This window comes from Salvia hispanica, chromosome 6 (genome assembly GCF_029641045.1).
Source record: "Salvia hispanica isolate PSC_SH4W2 chromosome 6, Shi_PSC_v1, whole genome shotgun sequence".
In the NCBI taxonomy this organism is placed as follows: domain Eukaryota; kingdom Viridiplantae; phylum Streptophyta; class Magnoliopsida; order Lamiales; family Lamiaceae; genus Salvia; species Salvia hispanica.
The window spans coordinates 15,493,314-15,514,363 of record NC_142697.1 but is presented as its reverse complement, the minus strand read 5'-3'; the positions used below and the strand labels follow the sequence as shown (position 1 = coordinate 15,514,363).

Here is a 21,050-nt window from a genome sequence, read left to right as displayed (position 1 = left end):
CTAAATGAGATAGTTAAAAATACAATATACATATTGAACCTTTATTATAAAAAAAAATAATCATATAGAAATAATAAAGAACATAACCAAACAAACCAATAACGATAAAAAAAAGTATTCAAAAAACTGACGTATACATATATGAGAAGATGAAAGATTGAAAGTCGTGTTATATTCGATTGATAATTAATTCATCTTTAAAACATGTTAAACTAGTGACTCAAACTATTTTTAGCTCAAGAAACTACTGCAAGTGAAATTATCGTATCCACAAGAACTAGATAGTCGGCTTAAGCACCATTACTTGATATCAAACATTCTAAGGCACGCAAATTAGAATTAGTCGAGATAAATTCAATTTGTATTGCATATTCAATGTACAAATATTGCCTTTACCTATTTAAGGGTGCTTTAGTCAAAAAATAATGAGAAAAAATCAATAGGAACTTGAAACATGCATTAAGTATAGTATATAGGCCGGAAATGATATTTGAAAGTATAACAAATATACATGAGAAAAAGTATAAGTCCTAAATTTGTAGTTCACTCATTTATACTTTATCGTACTTTATCGTTAATATGGATGTGATCAAATGCTCGGAACACAGTATATTTTCAGTTTTGTATGTCTATATTATCAAACAAGAAAATATAAGATATATTAACACAAGGTAATGTGATCAAATGCAAACTCAAGATATTGTACAAACTTCAAACTATAATTTGGACTGTTAGAAAATAGCAACAGATGATGAAATAATAGCAACAAAAAATGTCAACACAATGTCAACGGTTGATGTTGTGAAATTGTGTTGACATCAAAATCTTGAAATTTTACACAGTGTTGGCATTATGTTGATACTATATTGAAAAGTTTGGAGTTTGTACAATATACGAGTTTGTATTTTATCACTACCCTCAACATAAGACTGTTGATAATTGATATTTAAATTAACATGTTCTATTTTAAGTTATGTCTTTATGTTGATATTTAAAGTCATGTCTTTATGTTGATAATCTTAGTATATATACAATATTGAAAATTCTACATTATGGATTGGAAATTAATTTTATTAGAGCATCCGCAATGGTCGGCTAGCGACCGGCTAGCCGATTCGTCGCGCTAGCCGATCGGCTAGCCGAACCATTGCAGTCGGCCAGCGGCAAATCGGCGAGCGCATCGGCGTGGGCTGGCCGATCGCTCGTCGCTAGCCGATGCGCTGGCCGACCGGCTAGCCGCCATTGCAGAGGCCCCATCGGCCAGCGATCGGCCAGCGGCAATTTTCGATTTTTTTTTTTTTTTTTTTAAACCTATATAAACGCGATTTTCGTTTCATTTTCATTTGCACCACTTGTTTTAACGAGTTTTCTCTCTCTCTAACTTTCTGTACAAGAGCATTATCGAGCGATGAGTAACGCGGGTAGTAGCGGTGGTGGTGGTAGTGGTTGGGATGCTGAGGAGTACGAACGGAGGATGAACGAGGCTATGAATGCCTACATGGACCGCGAGATGGAGCGGTACATGCGTATGGTGGAACAGCAGGGGATACCTCGCCCTCCACCGGTTATCCACCACCGAGCAGTGATTGAGCGGGATCACGTTGCTGCACACCAGCGGCTGTTCGACGACTACTTTTCAGAGCACCCGCGCTTTCCCGCCAACATGTTTCGACGGCGTTTTCGAATGCGCAGGGAGTTGTTTATGCGCATCGTTGGCGCATTAGAGCGTCGCTATATGTGTTTCCGCTTCAGGCACGATGCGGCTGGCAGACCCGGCCACACACCTATTCAAAAGTGCACGGCGGCAATCAGGCAGTTGGCCTACGGAGGCGCGGCAGACATGTGGGATGAGTACCTCCACATCGGCGAGTCGTCAGCCCTGAAATGTCTGAAGGAGTTATGTGGGGGCGTGATTGCCGTTTTCGGTGAGCAGTACCTTCGAAGCCCTACTCCCGAAGATTGTCAGAGTTTGATGCAGATGCACGGGGAGAAGCATGGGTTCCCCGGGATGTTAGGCAGCATAGACTGTATGCACTGGGAGTGGAAGAACTGTCCGACTGCTTGGAAGGGGGCCTACACGACCGGCTACAAGTCAAAGAACCCCACGATAATCCTCGAGGCCGTAGCTGATTACCGGCTGTGGATTTGGCACGCGTATTTTGGGGTAGCCGGGTCGAACAACGACCTCAACGTCCTGAACTCGTCTCCCCTCTTCAACGAGAAGTGCCAGGGCGTCGGTCCAGCCGTCTCTTTTGTTGCCAACGGCAACCGGCATGATATGGGCTACTACTTGGCGGATGGGATATACCCTCGGTGGCCGGTCTTTGTGAAGACGATCCGACAAACAAGCGATGAAAGGAAGGCCTACTTTGCGCAACGACAGGAGTCGGCGCGCAAGGACGTGGAGCGCGCATTTGGTGTGCTCCAGTCTCGATGGGCGGCAATTAAGGGTCCCACGCGTTTGTGGGATGTCGGATGCGTTTCCGAAATAATGTACGCCTGCATTATCATGCACAACATGATTGTCGAAGACGAAAGCGTACAACTGACTAGTTGGGTCAGTGACGATGAAGCCGGTCCAAGCCACGGAACGGCCACCCCTAGTGTACGCCAGGGGGTACCTCTCGATGAAGCCGGCCGCCTCAAGGAATTTGCCAACATGCGCCAAGTTGAAGCTCATATTCAACTCCAAAAGGATATAATTGAAGAGTTGTGGGCACGGAGGACTCGGCGATAGTTTTTTTTCTTTATTATTTTTGTAAATTTTTTTTTAATCTATGTAACTTTTTTTAAATGCATTTAATGAATTTTCCCGTATATGTGTCGTAAATTTAATTCCGTATTTTAATTCCGTAAATGTAGTGTATTTTGAATTATTTTTATTGCGGCTGGCCTATGGCTGGCCTAAATCTGATGTGGCAGGTGGTTTTTTGAGTGTTGCTGACGTGGCAGGGGAGAGAATGGCTGGCCTATGGCTGGCCTATTAACCATTGCGGATGCTCTTATAACGCAAGTAGTATATAGTAACTCCATATGCTGAATACTCTGTTAAGTTCCACATAAACACACCCATTTTCCCTTAATTTGTTTCAAGAAAATTTAATTGAATGTATTCGAAATTAAAAAACAATAGTAGCAATTAATTCTAGGATCATTTAATTTGATGGAAAAATAGAAATTTCTGTTTTCATGATTTTGAGCGGAGGCAGTATTTGCACGGAATAGGATAGAGTAATATACATGGCAGAAAACATGCATGTGCGTGAATAGAATCGACCTCACATATTCCAAGACACGACAATCTTGTCTAAATCTTTATTCTTTCAACAATATCTATCTCCATTTCTTCAATGCTTATTTTTCTTCTTCCTTTCTAGTTTCTCCATCCAGTCCATAACAAGCAAATGTTGCAAAATCAGTAATTGCAATAGAGTTTCAAAGTTTCAAACTTGAAATTGAGGCTCTGAGCCAGACAAGATTTTTTTGATAATTTATGAGGTTTCACAAGAAAATATGGATCCCTCTTAATTGATATTTTTCCCACAGCTTGTAACCCCTGTCCTCCTGCATGAATCTCTGTCCCACCCATCAATGCTTACTCTCTCTTCAAAATGTGCAGTCATGTGCTTGGTGGAATGAGAGAGAGAATGGGATTTTTCATTCAATGCAAAGTATGTCCTTTCACCATTGAAGAAAACCCTATTAAATGCTTTGCTCTTCACTGCTCTCTCTCTCTCATCCCATTTCCTGTGTTATCTTGCATTTACTCCTCACCTCATGGCATGCTCTCTCTACACACACACACACACTGGAAAAACAGTAGCAACTGTTGCCACAAATCTTCAAAGTTCAATTTCCACTTATTTTACTATAGTATATACCAAACATTCAACGCCAAAAGTCTAATAGTATCATTTCCTTTAACTTTTTCCTTGTTATAGTAGCACACCTAAATCATTGTTTCTCCATTTATTGTTGTGGGCATTAAAAGATTAAATATAAATAAGTGTGATGATCATACATACACCATCTCAGTTCTATGTATGTAATTAATTAGTGTTACTACTCATGTTATGCTACTGACTTGATTGATCCGCCACATATATATCCATATTTCTATGTGTGAAGGCTCTGTCTAAGTCTATGCACATATATATAATAATGTGTATGAAATGAAATAGTAGTGGTGTCAGAAATAAATGAAGGGAGGTCAAGACAGAGCAATAAATAAAAAGAATTGCTTTATTCCATTGAAATCAATCATTCAATATCCTCGTCCATGTTGTTGAACAATCTTGCACCATTTATAGATTAACAAAGAAGAGAAGTCTCTCCAGATATAGTGTATGTGTATCTATCTGCTGCTGCATTTCTATGATACCACCCTAAGTCCAAGCATTCAATGCCGTTTCCGGCGCTCTCATCTCTCAAACTCCACTCTCCTTCTTTTCTGTTTCATTTCACACTCACCTTTTCTTGAGAGAAAGTGAGAGAGAGACACTTGTGTGTGTTTTTGTGTGCATTTGGTTGTGTTTAGAGTGTGTGGTTTGGTGGTGATGGGGAGAGCGCCATGCTGTGAGAAGAAGGGGCTGAAGAAGGGGCCTTGGACTCCTGAGGAAGATGACAAGTTGGTGGAGTACATTGACAAGCATGGCCATGGCAGCTGGAGATCCCTCCCCAAGCTTGCAGGTTTATTTCCTCTTCTCTTTTCAATTACTGAATGACTTGATCTCATTCAACTTCAACACAACTTAACTCTCTATATGCTATATTGCACAGGTCTTCTCCGCTGCGGGAAGAGCTGTCGGCTGCGCTGGACGAACTACCTTCGTCCAGACATAAAACGGGGGCCCTTCACCCCCGAGGACGAGAAGCTCGTCATCCAGCTCCACGCCATTCTCGGCAACAGGTACACCTCAATCTCACCAAATCTCAACCCTTGATCTTGTTGATAAATGTTTCAAAATCTACGGCTTCAGATGGGCCGCCATCGCCTCCCAGCTCCCGGGCAGAACAGACAACGAGATCAAGAACCTATGGAACACGCATCTCAAGAAGCGGCTAATGCTCATGGGCATCGACCCTCAGACCCACGAGCCCTCCCCGTCGTTGGACGGGGGAGGCTTGCCTTCCACGCGCCACATGGCGCAGTGGGAGGGGGCCAGGGTTGAAGCCGAGGCCCGTCTCTCCAGGGAGTCGCACGGGGGAGGTGACCACTTCCTCCGCCTCTGGAACTCCGAGGTTGGAGAGACCTTCCGGAAGTTCAAGATCAAGAATAATCAATCCTCGAGCCCATCCTCCTCTGCTTCCAACAAGTGCTGCTCGATATCAGGCACGACCACTGAAGTCGAGCTCAAGGTTGCACGCCCGTTGGTGGAGGATCCAAGCAGTAAACACAGCGGTTCGAGGGACTGCAAGAGGATCAAATCTGATGTGGAAGACTCCTCTGAATCTACACTGCAGCTGCTGCTGGATTTTCCATGCAACAATGATATGAGCTTCTTGGGAGATGCTGATTGCTACAACTTGTATCCAGATTTTAATACTGATAGTTTGTTCCATTCCTCCCCTCAACATGGCTTTGTCTAGTTACAAAATTGGAAGCTCTGTTTTGTGTGTTTTTGAGCTGCAAACTTTGGTAGCTTTGCAATGGAAGAAGTTGCACAAATCTGAGCTATTCCCACTTTCATTTCCTGCATCAACTTTTTAACATTTTGTGTTGCAATACATGTGATAGTGAAACGCCAGATGTAATAGGAGAATGTAGGAAGATTCGAACAATTTGCAGTGGATTTATTCAAGATCATTGTCTTCTTGTTTACAATACAAATATATGGCATAACATAGTAGTAGAATCACACAACAGAAGACACTATCTATACATAAGAAAAATTTAAAAACTAAGCTTCAATATTCAACCATTTTGTTGGTGGAGATAGGTGATAGATTCACTAGTGTTTTAGCCTCCGAGGCATCCACAAGCCTTTGGTGGAGCTTGCTTCGTTGCACGGAGTTTTTCAGCTGTCTCCTCAGTTTTGAGCAGTTCCTCTCCGCGTTTGGATTCAACCATGGCCTTCTTCTCCTCTGCTTGCTTGTGTACTAGTCCCACCTTGTTCTTGATCTTCTCCGCGTATTCTCCCTTCTTCTTCTCAATTTTTTCCTTTGACAAGTATATGTGGTTTGTCTCATTGCTCGGTTTTGTAAATAACTTGTAATCATAATGAAGCTTCATCAGTTTAAGAATGTGGGTATTACCTCAATGCTCTTCAGCTCACTCTCAAGGGCGGCCTTCTTTGTGTTCTCCCACGATGCAACGTCTGAGAGCTTCTTCTGTGCCCTGCCTCATCATAGGAAAGAATTACTACCACTCTCGATTATAGTGAGAAATTGCTATGAACTTCAACGTGCCATCGTTGAGGCGAAAAGCATGGTAAGGATGAACCGGATTCATACAAGAACATGTTGGAAGAAGAGAAAAGAGAAGAGATGTAGATAAGCCCTACTTGTTTTCGACTTTGGTTTTTTCACTTTCTTCCCATGCCTTGATATATGACAACCTCTTCTCATCTTCGAGCTTTGCAAGAGCAACATCTACAAAATTCAGACAGTCCAACTTCTTCATAAATTAATTTGCTCCAATCATTTCAAATTTCAATCCCATTCCCTACAAAACATATCTGCTTATCCACATTTCATTTTCATTTTCATTTTCATTTTCTGATATAATCAACTCCTGCTACTAGTACAGAGAGCAAAATCCAAATTCTAAGACTAAACACAAGTTTTACTGCATCTAAACCGAATCACCCTTCTATAGAAGTATCAATTCGAGCAAGAAACTCACCTCTATCGAGGGACCCTTTCGAGCTGCTCTTGACAACGGGTTCAGGGATCTCTGCAGCACACAAAAACAGTCGCACACTTCAATTTCAATCAGAACTTACAGAGCTAATGGCTCTTGTTTTGACATCATCGAATGTTTTTTATGAGCCATGACTTGTAATTATGTGTGTGTATTGTTCAATCTTGATATGCAAGGAGAAGCAACCAATTAATCATCACCAGATAATCTGTTTACTATATACTATCAAGATAAACATTTCATCAATATTAACATAGAAAACCTTCAATAACATATTGAAAAAGAATTGTCACAAGTATCATACACATTAGAAAATATCCCAGTTCATCGCAGATTTGAATAAAAAGGTTGATGAATCATTCTAAGAAGTGATCAATTTATTCAATGTAGCTAGCCAGTAATTAATATAGCTAGTGTGAATTAGTTCAGCTCAATTACAGCAACAAGTGATGAATTCCCAGCAACCAAAATTCAATCTTTAGCATCTTCTTTAACAAAAATATTGAAACAAAAGCAGGGATAATGACTTTGTTCACAACAGAGTCTTGAATAGATGAGCTGTAGCTTAAGTGAGAGTGAGAGAATTGAAGAAAGGATTTACTTGCAAGAGCTTTGGAGTCGTCGAGAGGTGGCGGGACAGCAGGCTCGTTGGACTTCTCCGTCACGGCCACAGCTGGTGGTGCCTCCTCCGCTTCAGCTTTCTTTGGAACGACTTCCTCCGCCGCTGCAGCCATTCTTCTCCAATAACAGAGAAACAAGTAGAAACGGTTGGCGTTGAAGAGAATTCGATGATATATGACTGTATTTTGTGGGGGATTTAAAACGACAACGCAAACTGCGTATGCTAAGAGTTGCGATACTCTGCACTGTGCCTCATGGTAGTAGGAAAACGCTTTTTCTGGACCGTTGAAACAATTACGATCGGCTAGATATAGGGTGCGGATGAAGTCTGTGTGGGTGCGATGTTATATCCCAAAACAAAGAAATGAACAACATACCTTCTTTTTCGGCGTTGAGATTAAAGAAAAGGTGAGTAATATAGTATTAAATAAAAAATACTCTTTCAGTCCACGACAAATAGGGCACTTTGTCAATAACACGAGTTTTAATTTAGAATTAATAAAATAAGATAGCAGGGGAAAAAGTAAGAGCGAAGTTGTGTTAGTGAAATGTGGGGTCCATATTATTAGTAAGAGAGAAGGAAAAAGTTGTTGACAACTTTCCTTTTTTGAATGTGCCCTATTTTTCGTGGACGGATGGAGTAATAAAGTACTACTCTCTCCGTTCCCTCATAGTTGAGGCGAAACTTTTCGGCACGGGGTTTAAGAAATGAATGTTGAGTGTGTTAAATAAATAGATAAAAAAGTAAGAGAGAGAAAAAGGTAGAGAGAATAAAGTAGAAAGTGAATAATGTAGAGATAATAAAGTAAGAGAGAGTAAATTAAGAGAGAAAAAAAGTTACTCCCTCCGTCCCATAAAAGTTGATATAAAACTTTTGGGCACGGAGATTAAGAATTTATATTAAATAAATAGGAGAAATGAAAAAAAGTAAGAAAGATAAGAGAGAGTTGAATAAAGTAAGAGTGATTAGATGTTTTGTCTTTTGTTAGAAAAGGAAATGACTCAACTTTGTTGGGATAGACTAAAAAAGAATACGACTCAACTTTTATGGGACGGAGGGAGTACTATATATGAAAATGACTCAACTATGAGCAAACTTCACGAAATGAAAAAATGACTCAACTATAAGCCAACGGAGAGAGTATGAGAGATGAGAAAGTAGAGATGAGAAATTTAAAGAGAGAAAAAAGTAAGTGAAAAAGAAATGTGTTGACTTTTACTTAAAAAAAAAAGAAATGACTTCATTACTATGCAACATACCAAGATGGCAAAATAACTCTAATACTATCGAACAGAACAGAGTACTAGTTTTGTAGTCTATTTATCTCAGCAAACAAATGTAGTCTATATGTTATTAATAATTAAATCGATTCATTTTGCCATATATAACTATAATAAAAAAAATACTAATAATAATAACATTGCATGTAATGAAAATGTGAGTTTTAAAACTGTAGATTTGATTTGAAATGAAACTTAAAATTGGTATCCAATTCTACATATAGATCTAAAGAATAGTCTCCATTAATTAGAGATTGCGTTTAACCACCTGCCCAATTTATATAGTGTGATTGCATTAAATTAAACTAATCCGATAGGATAGAAAACACGTAACATCGCAGATAAGTGATAAGTGATAACTACGGTTACTTTCAATGTACCCAAATTTAAACAAATGGCACTGCCATCTTTCAGTTCAGGACGACCCCAGAGAATAGATCCTTCTAGCATCTTAATTTAGGTGAGTTGTTTTTTTATATAATGACTTAATTCCTTTGTTTCCTTTTTATATTTATTATTTTTAACGAATTAATAGGAAATTCACTAATTCAGCCAAAAAAACAATACAGTGAATACAAAATAAGCGTAACATCGTGTCCCATATGGGCCATCACAATTAGATTATTTTACGACAAAATGTTGAAAAAATTGTTAGTGTTGTAACGAAAAATAATTCAAAATTGTTAGAGTAATGTTTGCTTTTAAGTTTTAACGCATAAGAATAACGTGAATACAGTAAGAGTATTAATGAAAAAATTTAACAGAATATGCACATTGGTTTATATTTTTCACTTGATTCTTCAAAAAAGACCCCTACGCGGCATGTGCAATATGCAATACTTCATTGTCATTCGACTATATGTTTTCACTCAAATATTCATATTGTTTTATTTTACAATATAAATTGGGCCAATATTTATGATCATTGATGCTTTAGAAAATTGGAGATCGAAAGAAGATTGTAGTATTATTTATTGTCGAATGTGACATGTTGATGAATAATAGAATCCCATGACTTGAGCTTTCAACTCAAGTGCGTGACACGATATTTTGATTTTTGACGAATTAATTCTTTTTCACTAAAGTCCAAACTTCCATCACTGCAGCCACGTACCAACAATTGAGATTTTTTGGTTGAACTCTTACCTAGTTTTAGGACGTCGGCAATTATCTTTATGGTTGTGATATGAATACGTTAATTTGATAAAAACATACTCTACATGTCCAATTTCCCATCACAACAGCCACGTACTAGTAAGATTTTTGGGTTTAGTTTCAGGGCGTCGGCAATTATATTTATGGGTGTGATATGAATAACTTATTTTGATAAAAACATACTCACTCCGTCTCACTTTAGCAATCCCGACTTTCCATTTTATACCGTTCCATTTTAGAAGTCTCAATTAGAATATTTAAGAAATGATAATATGCCCCACATTCCACTACCCATTCAACTCACATTTTATTGAGTACTCCCCCCGTCCCAGATAATTCGACCCTGTATCCCATTTCGGGTCGTCCCACATAATTTGTCCCACTTCACTTTTACCATTTTTTTGTAGTGGACCCCATATTCCACTAACTCATTTCTACTCACATTTTATTATAAAACTAATACTTTAAAAGTAGGACCCACATCCCACCAACTTTTTCAACTCACTTTCCATTACATTTCTTAAAACTCGTACTGAGTCAAAGTGTCTCAAATTATCTAGGACGGAGGGAGTATAAAACTAATATATAAAAGTCAGACCCATATTTCACTATTTTTTTCTTCAAACTTTCTTTTCTTTAAACTTGTGCCGGGATCAAATAGGACTCCTAGAGTGGGATGGACGAGTAATATAATCAAACATTATACTTGTATTGAACAACCTAAATCACCCGAACCAGAGCAAAATCAATTCAATAGACCTAGAAGGAATCGTGGTTCATACTAAATCCAATATGAGGGAAGATACCCCCTTAGAGTGTTGATCGGGTGTGTGCATAAACAACACTACTACTGATAATGGATTAACCGAGAGACATAAGAGCCTTGGTGGTCCGATGAGCCACGTTTCAGTGGTCTGATGTATAATTCCTAGAGAACCATAAGAGGTTCAGTAAAATATTTATTGGTTCGTTCTCTGGTTTGATAATAATTGTCGCTCAAACCAAGCACACTTCTGTTGGTAAGACGCCTCCACTCCAACTAATAGGTCGAGAGTTCGAGTCATCACAAGGGTAGATAGAGAACCATTATTGATCCCTTTTAAAAAAATGTCGCTCAAATAAAGAAATTTGTACTACAACAATTGCTGACCCAAGTGGTAGAGTGGTTGATGTTGGAGTAAAAGTCACGGATTCGAATCCACCATAATGCAACCTTTAAATTATGTTTATTTGCCCATAAAGAAAATACTAAACATCTAAGATAAAATTGAACGCTGAAATTAAGAAGAGCATGTCTAAACTAAATGATAACTTACTTAGAATTCAATTAAAAGTATAAGTAAAAAATGTAAAGAAATGCTTTAACCAAAAAGTAGGAGGGAGGCAAGTGTTCCCTCTAGGACAATGGGTCTAATTTCGTAAGGAATATGAAAAAAAAAACATTATTAACGAGACAAATAAAATAAATTAGTTATAAATAGAGGATCCGATGCTCGTTATTAATATGAGAATACACAAGTTTTGGAAAATATTTGTAAATGATTTTCTGCTGCCAGCAATTCTTGGTCGTATTGAATAAATTATTGTCGGTAGGGGCCCTCTTAATTTTGTCGATATACACTATTCTTTTCCACGTTATTTTAATTTCTCTATGAAATTTGTTAATTCAAGATGATTGAGTGGGGCCTAGCTATATCAGTATCCCATGTGTGGTTCCGATGATCCAAGTCCAACTATTACGCCGAAATTAAAGAGCCGGGCGTACTGTTTTCTTTTCTGTTCAAAGGTTTTTGAAGTTTCAAATTATCTCTTACTCCTACAAACAATTATTGTTAAAGTATGAAAAAAAAAAGAAAAAAATGAATCAAGTTTTGAATAAAAGTGAGACCTATATATTTAATATACTTGTGTTTTGTTACGAATAACTTTATAATTTTGGTAAACGAACAAAATAAAAACATGAAGCTATTTTTATAAACGGAGTTATCATTATGAAAAACAGAAAGAAAATACTAAGGGTGTTTGGTAGCTTAGATAAACCTTGATTAGATAAGTTATCTTATTTTATCTTGATTAATCTACTGTTTGGTAGGTTAAGATAAACTATTTATATGGCCCATGATTAAGACCTAGGCCCGTCACGGCGCGGAAAAAATTAGTTCATTTTCTTATCTATGTTATCAGCCCAAAACAGGTGTGTTGATTTATCAGGCCCATATCCATATCCATATCCATATCCAGATAAAATATAAAATGACTAAAATACCCTCCTCTTTCATCCGATTTGTAGCCCTAATTTATGAAAAAAAAACCCCAATTCTAAAATCCCCATTTCTTCTAGCCCTAATTTCCGAGAAAGCTCTCTCCGACGGCGCTGCCGATCAACTCTCCTCGATGGATTAGAACGTAAGCTCGCCGCCGTGCAGACTGTGATGATGAAGCGCAGCAAAATCGCCAGCAAAGCCGCCATACATAATCTCATGTTCCACCACCACCACCACAGATTCCGCCTCCCCTTCCACCTCACCAAGCGCAAGACCTCTCACGCGGCGTTTGACAGAGACGCGATGGCTGCCGCCGTCGAGATATTCAGCAGCGCGGTGGCGTCGCCTGCGCTTCCCGGGTTCGGGGCGAGCCCGCTGGTGAGGCAGCTACGGATCACCGATTCTCCGTTCCCGTTGACGGATGTTGAAGCTGAAGAAGACAATTATGTTGATGAAGTTGCTTGTTGAGTTGGAGTATAATGTATTTGGGTTTAAGAGAAAATGGGGAAGAAATGAACGATGAAATGGCTAGGGACAGATTTGGGAGAAGATTAATTTTTTTGGGTTAAATTAGTTCTTGATCTTAATTTTTGTCATTGCTACCAAACAAGAATGCTAAATAAATTATCTTAGATTTAATCTCAATTCTTATCTTAAAGCCCATCAGACGTAGTTATCTTATGATAACTTAATATGTCTACCAAACACCAATAAAAATATGGAAACAGAAAATATAACATAAAAAAACAGATAGAAACTAACATAAGGAAAACACAAAAAAAATAAAAATAATAATTTGAATTATTGTGTTATAGGTGAAAGGAGAACAAATCAAATGTTTCAATTCTATTTGGGCGTACTAATCGGGCTTCACTAATTGGGCTTACTGTGTGGTCTATATCATAATTGGATCAATTTTATAACCCACTTAGCAGCCAGCCGGCCTTTGTTTAGCGGTTAAGCACAACTGAAACGACGTCGTACAAAGTTTATGTTCCCGCTCAGAAATTGTTCCACTTTCACGCGTCACCGGCGACAATGACGTCATCGCCGGAATCGGATAACATAGCGGAGAAGCCATGGGCAGACAACGTTTCAGAAACAGTGACGTCGATGTACAATTTTGTCGCCAAGAAAGGGGAGCCTCAAGGCCGCGAGGTCACCGTTTTAGCCGCCTCTCTCCTCTCCAATCTTCCTCAAGGTTAGTGGATTCATATTTTTCCGCATTAAATTGATGATTTCCCAATTTAATTTGGTGATAACGACTCTGGATATTTTCCATTAGTTATTTTTTATAATTGACTGATGCTTCCGTTGATATGAAGGATTACAAGTGGTGGCGTTGGGCACGGGGAGATCGCGGTGGAGTTGAGGCGGCGATGTCATGAACGATTCGCATGCTGAATTAATCGCCAGGCGATCTCTTCTAGGTAATGTGACCGCCTAAATGTTAATCCAAATAGCATGTAGGTAATCACTATTATACTAGCTGAACCTGTAAAAAGAATGAAGAATTTTCCCCCTTGGTTTAATCTCTAACTAATTGGTTATTATGAGCTAGAAGTTAATTAGAAAATCCCTTATATGAGTTTTACTCATAAGATTAAAGCCTGAAAGTTGTCAAGTATGGTAATACATTAGCTTCTTCTGATTCGACCCTGCTCCATATTCCTACTCACTGTGCTGTACATAAATGTGTTATCGGGTCTTTAGCATGTTTCTGTATAGTTCCCTTACTAGACAACCAAGTGCATCATGTTATATGGTTCCAGCCATATAGTTTGTGTAACTTGGATGTAGTTTCCAAGAAGATCTAATGATATACTGTATGAATTATAATCTAGAAGTTGATTCCTATGATATATTCAAAACATATGCATCTTCTTGAGTTTAAAGAGTTTGAGGAAGCACATGCTTTCTCTATTGAAGGAATGTGCGAGGAATATAGGGCAGCATCAAAGACCCTAAAAGCTAGCCCACATTTTAGAAACTGGCTGGTTAAACCCCAAAACTTTAAGTCCCCTTTGCTAGAGGCGTTATAACAAGAAACAGGGTGTAAATGACAATGTTGTTTATAATGTTCTATTTATTCATTTTATAACTGCACCCTATTATCCTTTTCTCTGTAAATTCCCTGCAGCAAATCGTGCTTTAGTCAAACTTATTGTGTAACTAAAGTGGCTATGCAGTATACTATGGTCAAGGAAAACGATTTCCTTACTTGCGTGCTTCGTTTCGCCAATAATGAAATTCATATTTGACGAGGATCGGCATTCTTATGTGCAAATAGCTTTTCTGACATGCTGTGTTTCAACTCAAATTATATTTGGAGTTTATGCTGAGAATTTATGGCTTTCTAGCTGCTTCTGATTCGAGCATGCTCCATGTTCCTACTAATATATGTTTGTCTGGTTGTCCCTTACCTTAATACTTACTAGTTGTCTGGTTTTGCATGACCAGATTGCTTCAACTAAACTATCATTTCTCTAATAATATACTATACATGCATGCATCATAGTATATATCTACAATTAAACTTGCATCTTACTAATTTTTTTTTTATAATTTCTCTTTGTTCAGCAGGTCGTTGATGGAAAATGAGTGTGGAAATGGCCATCATGTGTTAGTGTCACATTTCCAGGTAATCCATTCTTCTTGATTGTTTTCTATAGCATGAGTTTGCATGTGTTTTGAGGTGAAGAAATTGTGGGCTTAGTCACATGTTTAATTCGCAGTATCACGCTTTTTCACTTCCACATAATTGCATTTTCATGCTGTCCATGCTACCAAGAAATGTATGATCCTTCACGATAAACACCTAGTTATAAATCCTACTTTGCTCAATTTAGTGGTGCCTTTCGAGTTTTCCCAATTTATAAAATAGTGTTTTTTGAATCAATTGATAGGCTACTATTTGTTTAATAGCAGTAAAAATCTATAGTACTAAATGTTACTATGATTATTAAGGTCGCGCCCATAACATAGATATCACATCTAACAAATAACCGATTTTTCCTTCGGCGGCCTATCTACAAGGCATGATTTTAGGAGAGTCAATTGACGTCCACCAGCAACCAATGAATTACCCTCTAAAGGGAAGATAAATTTACTTCTCATTACTATTCCATTTTCATTTTTCAACCCATACATAATTCTACAAATCAGTCTTGTTTTCTGTACAATGACCGCAAAGAATTATTCACATTCCTTCCTCTGTTTTAGAATTTAGAGCAGAAACCTCTTTCAAATTCTCTCTCTCTCTCTTTCCTCACACACACACTATTGTAGAATATTGAGTGATGAGTTTTGATTAAGCACTAATCATTGAGGGAAAACATGAAAGGGCATGAAGAGAAGTTGATGAATATATTTTGGCTAAGGCCTGCTTTCAAGAGATATTCTCTGAGGTCGCCCTCGTGCGCATCCTTTAACAAGGCACTCTGTTCATCATATTCACTTCTCCCATTCTTCGTCTTCTTCATCCTCATTGTTGCTGTTCTCGTCTTCACCGGCCAGGTCGACCTCGTAAGTCTCCTTCAAACTTCTCATCAATGCATATGTTGTGTTTAATTTATCATTTTTGGTTTTCCTCATAAGATTAATGCATTGGGAAATAAGAACATGATATCATGATTGTTAAATGATTTACTTTTTTCGGAATAAATTTTGTTTCCTCTTCTTTAACTCATTATGTTCATACAAAATCTGGAAAAACAATTTATCTCAATGGGACAATCACATTGTGTCTGATTGTTTTCTTCGCATACTAAATTTAATCAGGCACAAAGAATTAGTGGACTTAAATTGAGTGAACAATATCGATATTGAAAAAAGGATTGCTATTTTAGATTTTTTACTATAAAAAGTTAGTGGGATAGATTAAATTGGTCGATTCCATTCAACTAGGGTAAATCAACCGGCAGCCCTTCATTAAAACATTTAATTTGGAGATCAAGAAATATTTCAAGTATTAATTCGAGGATCTTGTACGTGTGCACCGAGACTAACATGAAAAATTGTCAACATTAATTAATAGTTACTACTACTAACTCCTCATAATTTGGCAGCCTAAATGAACTAGTCCACATTGTCGACTATAACTATTGAATCGTTCAATTTAACTTATTACGGTTTCCTAAATATAAGGCGTGAACCGTGAAGAGATTTTCTGCGGTTTATCTAGGCATAAATTTTGAAAGCTTCTCCGCATTTCTGTTTTATGTTGGTATAACTGAAAACCGATATACTTAGATATGCCACCATCTGAATAGCAACAATACATCAATTCTTGGGTGTGTATTAAGTGAAGAGAAAATATAATTTAAAATATTAATGGGAGAAAACTTTTTTAAAAAAGAAAAAATTAGTAAGATAAAGGAATAGAGGATACTATAAAATTAGAAATGATGTTATTGATTTGAATAAGCAAAATCTTGAAGGGAAACTATGTAAGTTATTCTTACCTAAGGAGCTCGCGCGAAAATAGCATCGATGGACTGGACTGCGCGGCGTGGAACTATACCAAGTCCTGCCCGAGATACTACCCGGTCAGACGCCAACCGTCTGCAAATCCGCCTCCGACCTGCCCGGACTATTTCCGATGGATCCACGAGGACCTCCGCCACTGGAGACAGACCGGAGTCACGAAAGAGATGGTGGAGAAAGCGCGGGAGACGGCACATTTCCGCCTCACCATCCTCGACGGGAAAGTCTACGTGGAGAATTTCCGGCAGTCCATTCAGACGCGGGCTCTGTTCACGGTGTGGGGGATCGCGCAGCTCGCCCAGACCTATCCGGGGAGATTGCCGGACCTGGAGCTAATGTTCGACTGCGATGATCGCCCCGTAGTGGAGGCCGAGCGCTTCGGGCTGCCGGAGTCTGCCCCGCCCCCGTTGTTCCGCTACTGTTCGGATTGGCGCAGCTTGGATATCGTCTTCCCTGACTGGTCGTTCTGGGGATGGTAATGTTTGTTTTTAAATCCAATCCAATGTGATTTCTTTTTTTTTGATCATAAGGAATGGTTGGTGTAGGGCGGAGACGAACATAAAGCCATGGAGAAGTGTGTTGAAGGATATAAAAGAAGGAAACAAGAAGGCAAAATGGGAGGACAGAGAGCCGTATGCGTATTGGAAGGGAAACCCCGATGTGTGCCCATGGAGGGCTGACCTTATGAAGTGCAATGCCACCCCTCAAACTGACTGGAACGCTCGTCTTTATGTTCAGGCATGCAATCATCTGATATCATAATCCCTCAACCTCAACTACCATTGTTCTTATTGTTGCTTGCTTGCATTTCAGGACTGGATTGCAGAGTCCCAACAAGGATACAAGCAATCTAATCTTGGAAACCAATGCACTCACAGGTGACAAATTGTAGTATATACTTATCTCTAACAAGATTCTATTGCTATGCAAAATCCTCAAAAGAAAAAAGTTGTTCAAATTTAGGTACAAAATCTACATAGAAGGGTGGGCCTGGTCGGTGAGCGAGAAGTACATCTTCGCCTGCGACTCCCCCGTCTTGCTCAATACGCTGCGTTGGCATGATTTCTTCATAAGAGGCATGGTTCCTCAGCACCACTACTGGCCCGTGAGGGATGATGACAAATGCAGGTCTCTCAAATTCGCAGTCGAATGGGGAAACAACCATACGAAAATTGTAAACCCCTGTCCTTCTTGTATAAACCTCAATAAGTGTCCTAGCTAAACGAGTTCACAATCTTGATTGTTAGGCCAAGTCCATTGGTGAAGCCGGGAGCCGCTTCATCCACGAGGATCTAAAGATGGAGTACGTCTACGACTATATGTTCCATCTTCTCAACGAGTACGGGAAGCTGATGAAGTACAACCCCTCTGTTCCTGCTGGTGCAGTTGAGCTGTGCCCGGAGTCAGTGGCCTGCGCTGCTCGAGGGATCTGGCGGAAGTTCATGGAGGAATCCTTGGAGAAGGGGCCTAGTGAGTCCGATCCGTGCACGATGCAACCGCCTTACAATCCTCAAGAAATCCTAGCCTTCAATGAAGGGAAGATCAAGAGGACTAAACAAGTGGAGGCGTGGGAGAATGAGTATTGGGGCAGACAGAAGAGGAAGAAGCAGCGATTATAAGCAAACTGTTTTCAGTGACTTTTATAACTTTGTCACATACTGTTTTAAGGTAGAAGTTGCAGTCTTTTTTTTATTGTCTTATTCTCTTTTAAAGTTATGTTGAATAAGAGCATAATTTTTAGGATTTTGTAAATGAGGGTGCCATGATTCAGACATTGATGTTGATGAAAATGATTCAACAGAGGTGAAGAAGACACGAGTTTGAATCCTAAATATATTTCCAAGTCCATATCAAAAAAATATCATGCGTGAAAAACGTGGTGCATTTGAATTGAACAAATATAGAATAGAATAAATAAATACAAACCACTTGAAAAAATTGAATCAGCAAAGTTTCACTTGTTTCTTTAATTAGAACTTACAATTAACACACCAAACCACAGCCACTAATTTGATTAGAATTGGTATAAACACTAACGACAGCCACTTCTGGTTAATTATACAATTATTCTCACAGTGTGCGTTTTAGGTGAGGAACAAGTCAAAGACTCTACTAAACCAGTTGTTGCACACAAACACATCTAATCTGATGTGTTAAAGATCAAATATTGATCAAAACAAACCTTTGTTTTGTCTGGATGATCAAGAATATGTTAGACAGGCAACAACAGCCTAGGAGGGCTCAATCCACTGCTGTATTCTTCCTTGCAATCCTCATCGTCATTGGCCTGATCACTCAATGGCTTGACATCGTGAGTTCTTTTTTTCATGTGATTATTGTAATTTGATCATTATCATTAGCCACACTTAGGTTTTGGCCCTTTTCCAGTCAATCATCACAGGATCACTGCAGAAGAAATTCGGTTTCCAAGATTCATCCTATATATATTCAGAAGAATTTGATTGCTATCTCAATTGCTCAAACATTCCATCACCTGTAAAAAATGATAATGTAGAGAGTTCATCAGCTTTGGCATGTCCAGACTACTTCAAGTGGATCCATGAAGATCTAAGGCCTTGGAAGGAAACCGGGATCTCAAAAAAGATGGTCGAAGAGGCTAAGAAAGTCGCGCATATTAGGATCGTTGTAGTGAACGGAAGACTATATACGTTGAGGTACAAGAAAGTCTTCCAAACCAGAGATATTGTGACCATATGGGGGATTTTGCAGCTTCTTAGGCTCTACCCGGGCAGGCTGCCAGATTTGGACCTAATGCTAGAGTGTGGGGACAGGCCAGTGATCAAGAAACGCGACTATGGAGGTCTAGAAGCTTCCATGCCTCCACCATTGTTCCACTACTCTGGAGATGAATCTAGTTATGACATTGTTTTCCCTGATTGGTCCTTCTGGGGTTGGTAATTGTTTTTTGTTTCTTCATTTTTTGATGTTTCCTCTAATTTAGCCTCAATATTGGCAAAAGGTGATTTATTCCATCTCTGGACTTTGCAGGCCAGAGCTGAATATCAAGCCATGGGAAGTGCTGAAGCAGGAGATTCACGAAGGCAACGCAAGAATCAAGTGGAAGGATAGAGAGCCTTACGCTTACTGGAAAGGGAACACAAGGGTGGGAGCTGCACGTCGCGACTTGGCGAAATGTAATGCCTCTGATCAAGATGATTGGAAAGCTAGGATCTTTGGAATGGTAAAGAAAAAAAGCCGTACCTTTCTGCAATATCCCTTTTAAGCGAAGATTTTTTAGGGTGGTTTAAGTTATGCTTCATCATTGTAGGATTGGAATGAAGAGAAGAAGCAAGGTTTCAAGAGTTCTGATGTGGCAAATCAGTGTACTTACAGGTATATGGATCACAACTTTGATAGTAGTATATAAAACTATGGCAGTTTTTAGATCATTTTTCCATGTTTTTGGCTCCTTTTTTCTGATGTATATTTGGGATTGATGTAAGGAAGATACAAGATTTATGTTGAAGGAGTTAGCTGGTCTGTTAGCCAGAAGTATATCTTAGCTTGTGATTCCATGGCTTTGATCATAAAACCACAATTCTACGACTTCTTCACAAGAAGTCTGCTGCCATCGATCCATTACTGGCCTATCAACACTAACAACAAGTGTGAGTCAATCAAATTTGCAGTTGAGTGGGGCAACAATTACACAGACAAGGTGATTGAGAACATGTGAAAGTTTTGGACTGAATATAAATAGATGTATTTTTAACTCGATGTTTGTCGTTGTATCAGGCTCAGGAGATTGGAAGAGCCGGAAGCAACTTTGTTCTAGAAAATCTTGTGATGGATTATGTTTATGATTACTCTTTCCACCTCCTAAACGAGTATGCAAAACTCTTGAAGTACAAGCCGACTGTCCCTGAAGGGGCCGAGGAGACATGCTCAGAGGCGCTGGTGTGCTCAGTTAGAGGACAGAAGAAGCGATACAGAATACATTCTATGGTGAAAAGCATGTCGGATTCACCTCCTTGCAATATGCCTCCTTCGTTTGAGCCAGAAGATGTTAGCGTTTTCCTTGAGAGGAAAGCGAATCTAACAAACCAGGTTATTTTGTGGGAAAGAAATGAAATTCATGGTAACTGAAGCAGAATATTCTGAGATAGGACTATTTGATAGGAGTTTTAGGCTACCTTGGAAAAAAAAATCAGACTCCTTTTCTGTGTAAAATGCAACAGAAATGATTTGCCAAGTTTTGATATGTTATACTATCAAGTGTACAATCTCAATACATAATTTGTTTCATGTCCAACTCTTTCGCAACAGATGTTGTTACGGTTTTCATAATATGTTTGTGAAGGAACTGAAAATTCAAAACTTCTCAGTTACAAGCCTCAATCAGACGAAGAAGGCAAGGAATG

At 38.9% G+C, this 21,050-nt stretch overlaps 5 protein-coding genes across 8 annotated transcripts; 4 read left to right on the top strand and 1 right to left on the bottom strand.

Moving 5' to 3' along the window:
* The first annotated feature begins 3,358 nt into the window (after positions 1–3,358).
* LOC125207462 (transcription factor MYB17-like) lies at positions 3,359–5,668 on the top strand. Its single transcript, XM_048106823.2, has 3 exons — positions 3,359–4,689; positions 4,780–4,909; positions 4,980–5,668. Exons 1-3 carry the CDS (start codon positions 4,557–4,559, stop codon positions 5,587–5,589), a joined length of 873 nt encoding a protein of 290 aa, XP_047962780.1. The 5' UTR covers positions 3,359–4,556; the 3' UTR covers positions 5,590–5,668.
* A 102-nt stretch (positions 5,669–5,770) lies between these two features.
* LOC125207463 (remorin 1.4-like) lies at positions 5,771–7,840 on the bottom strand. The gene is made up of 5 exons (XM_048106824.2): positions 7,464–7,840; positions 6,845–6,895; positions 6,504–6,591; positions 6,256–6,337; positions 5,771–6,160 (listed from the first exon to the last, which is right to left on the bottom strand). Exons 1-5 carry the CDS (start codon positions 7,594–7,596, stop codon positions 5,960–5,962), a joined length of 555 nt encoding a protein of 184 aa, XP_047962781.1. The 5' UTR covers positions 7,597–7,840; the 3' UTR covers positions 5,771–5,959.
* A 4,325-nt stretch (positions 7,841–12,165) lies between these two features.
* LOC148923274 (uncharacterized) lies at positions 12,166–12,828 on the top strand. The gene has a single exon (XM_089061220.1). The coding sequence runs from the start codon at positions 12,352–12,354 to the stop codon at positions 12,649–12,651; it is 300 nt and encodes a 99-aa protein (XP_088917346.1). The 5' UTR covers positions 12,166–12,351; the 3' UTR covers positions 12,652–12,828.
* Positions 12,829–13,354: 526 nt separating this feature from the next.
* LOC125207461 (uncharacterized) lies at positions 13,355–18,483 on the top strand. Of its 4 annotated transcripts, none has more exons than XM_048106819.2 (8): positions 13,355–13,384; positions 13,509–13,613; positions 14,764–14,824; positions 16,623–17,143; positions 17,214–17,406; positions 17,482–17,546; positions 17,632–17,842; positions 17,916–18,483. In XM_048106819.2, exons 3-8 carry the CDS (start codon positions 14,774–14,776, stop codon positions 18,285–18,287), a joined length of 1,413 nt encoding a protein of 470 aa, XP_047962776.1. In that variant the 5' UTR covers positions 13,355–13,384; positions 13,509–13,613; positions 14,764–14,773; the 3' UTR covers positions 18,288–18,483. The 4 variants fall into 4 exon arrangements, with proteins under 4 accessions (XP_047962776.1, XP_047962774.1, XP_047962775.1 ...); XM_048106817.2 differs by lacking the exon at positions 13,355–13,384 and adding an exon at positions 15,527–15,708 and having other exon boundaries at positions 13,536–13,613; XM_048106818.2 differs by lacking the exon at positions 13,355–13,384 and adding an exon at positions 15,527–15,708 and having other exon boundaries at positions 13,545–13,613; positions 14,767–14,824.
* A 292-nt stretch (positions 18,484–18,775) lies between these two features.
* Positions 18,776–20,952, top strand: LOC125208006 (uncharacterized). Its single transcript, XM_048107546.2, has 6 exons — positions 18,776–18,979; positions 19,057–19,583; positions 19,678–19,870; positions 19,958–20,022; positions 20,137–20,347; positions 20,425–20,952. The coding sequence occupies exons 1-6, from the start codon at positions 18,866–18,868 to the stop codon at positions 20,773–20,775; spliced, it is 1,461 nt and encodes a 486-aa protein (XP_047963503.1). The 5' UTR covers positions 18,776–18,865; the 3' UTR covers positions 20,776–20,952.
* Positions 20,953–21,050: the final 98 nt, after the last annotated feature.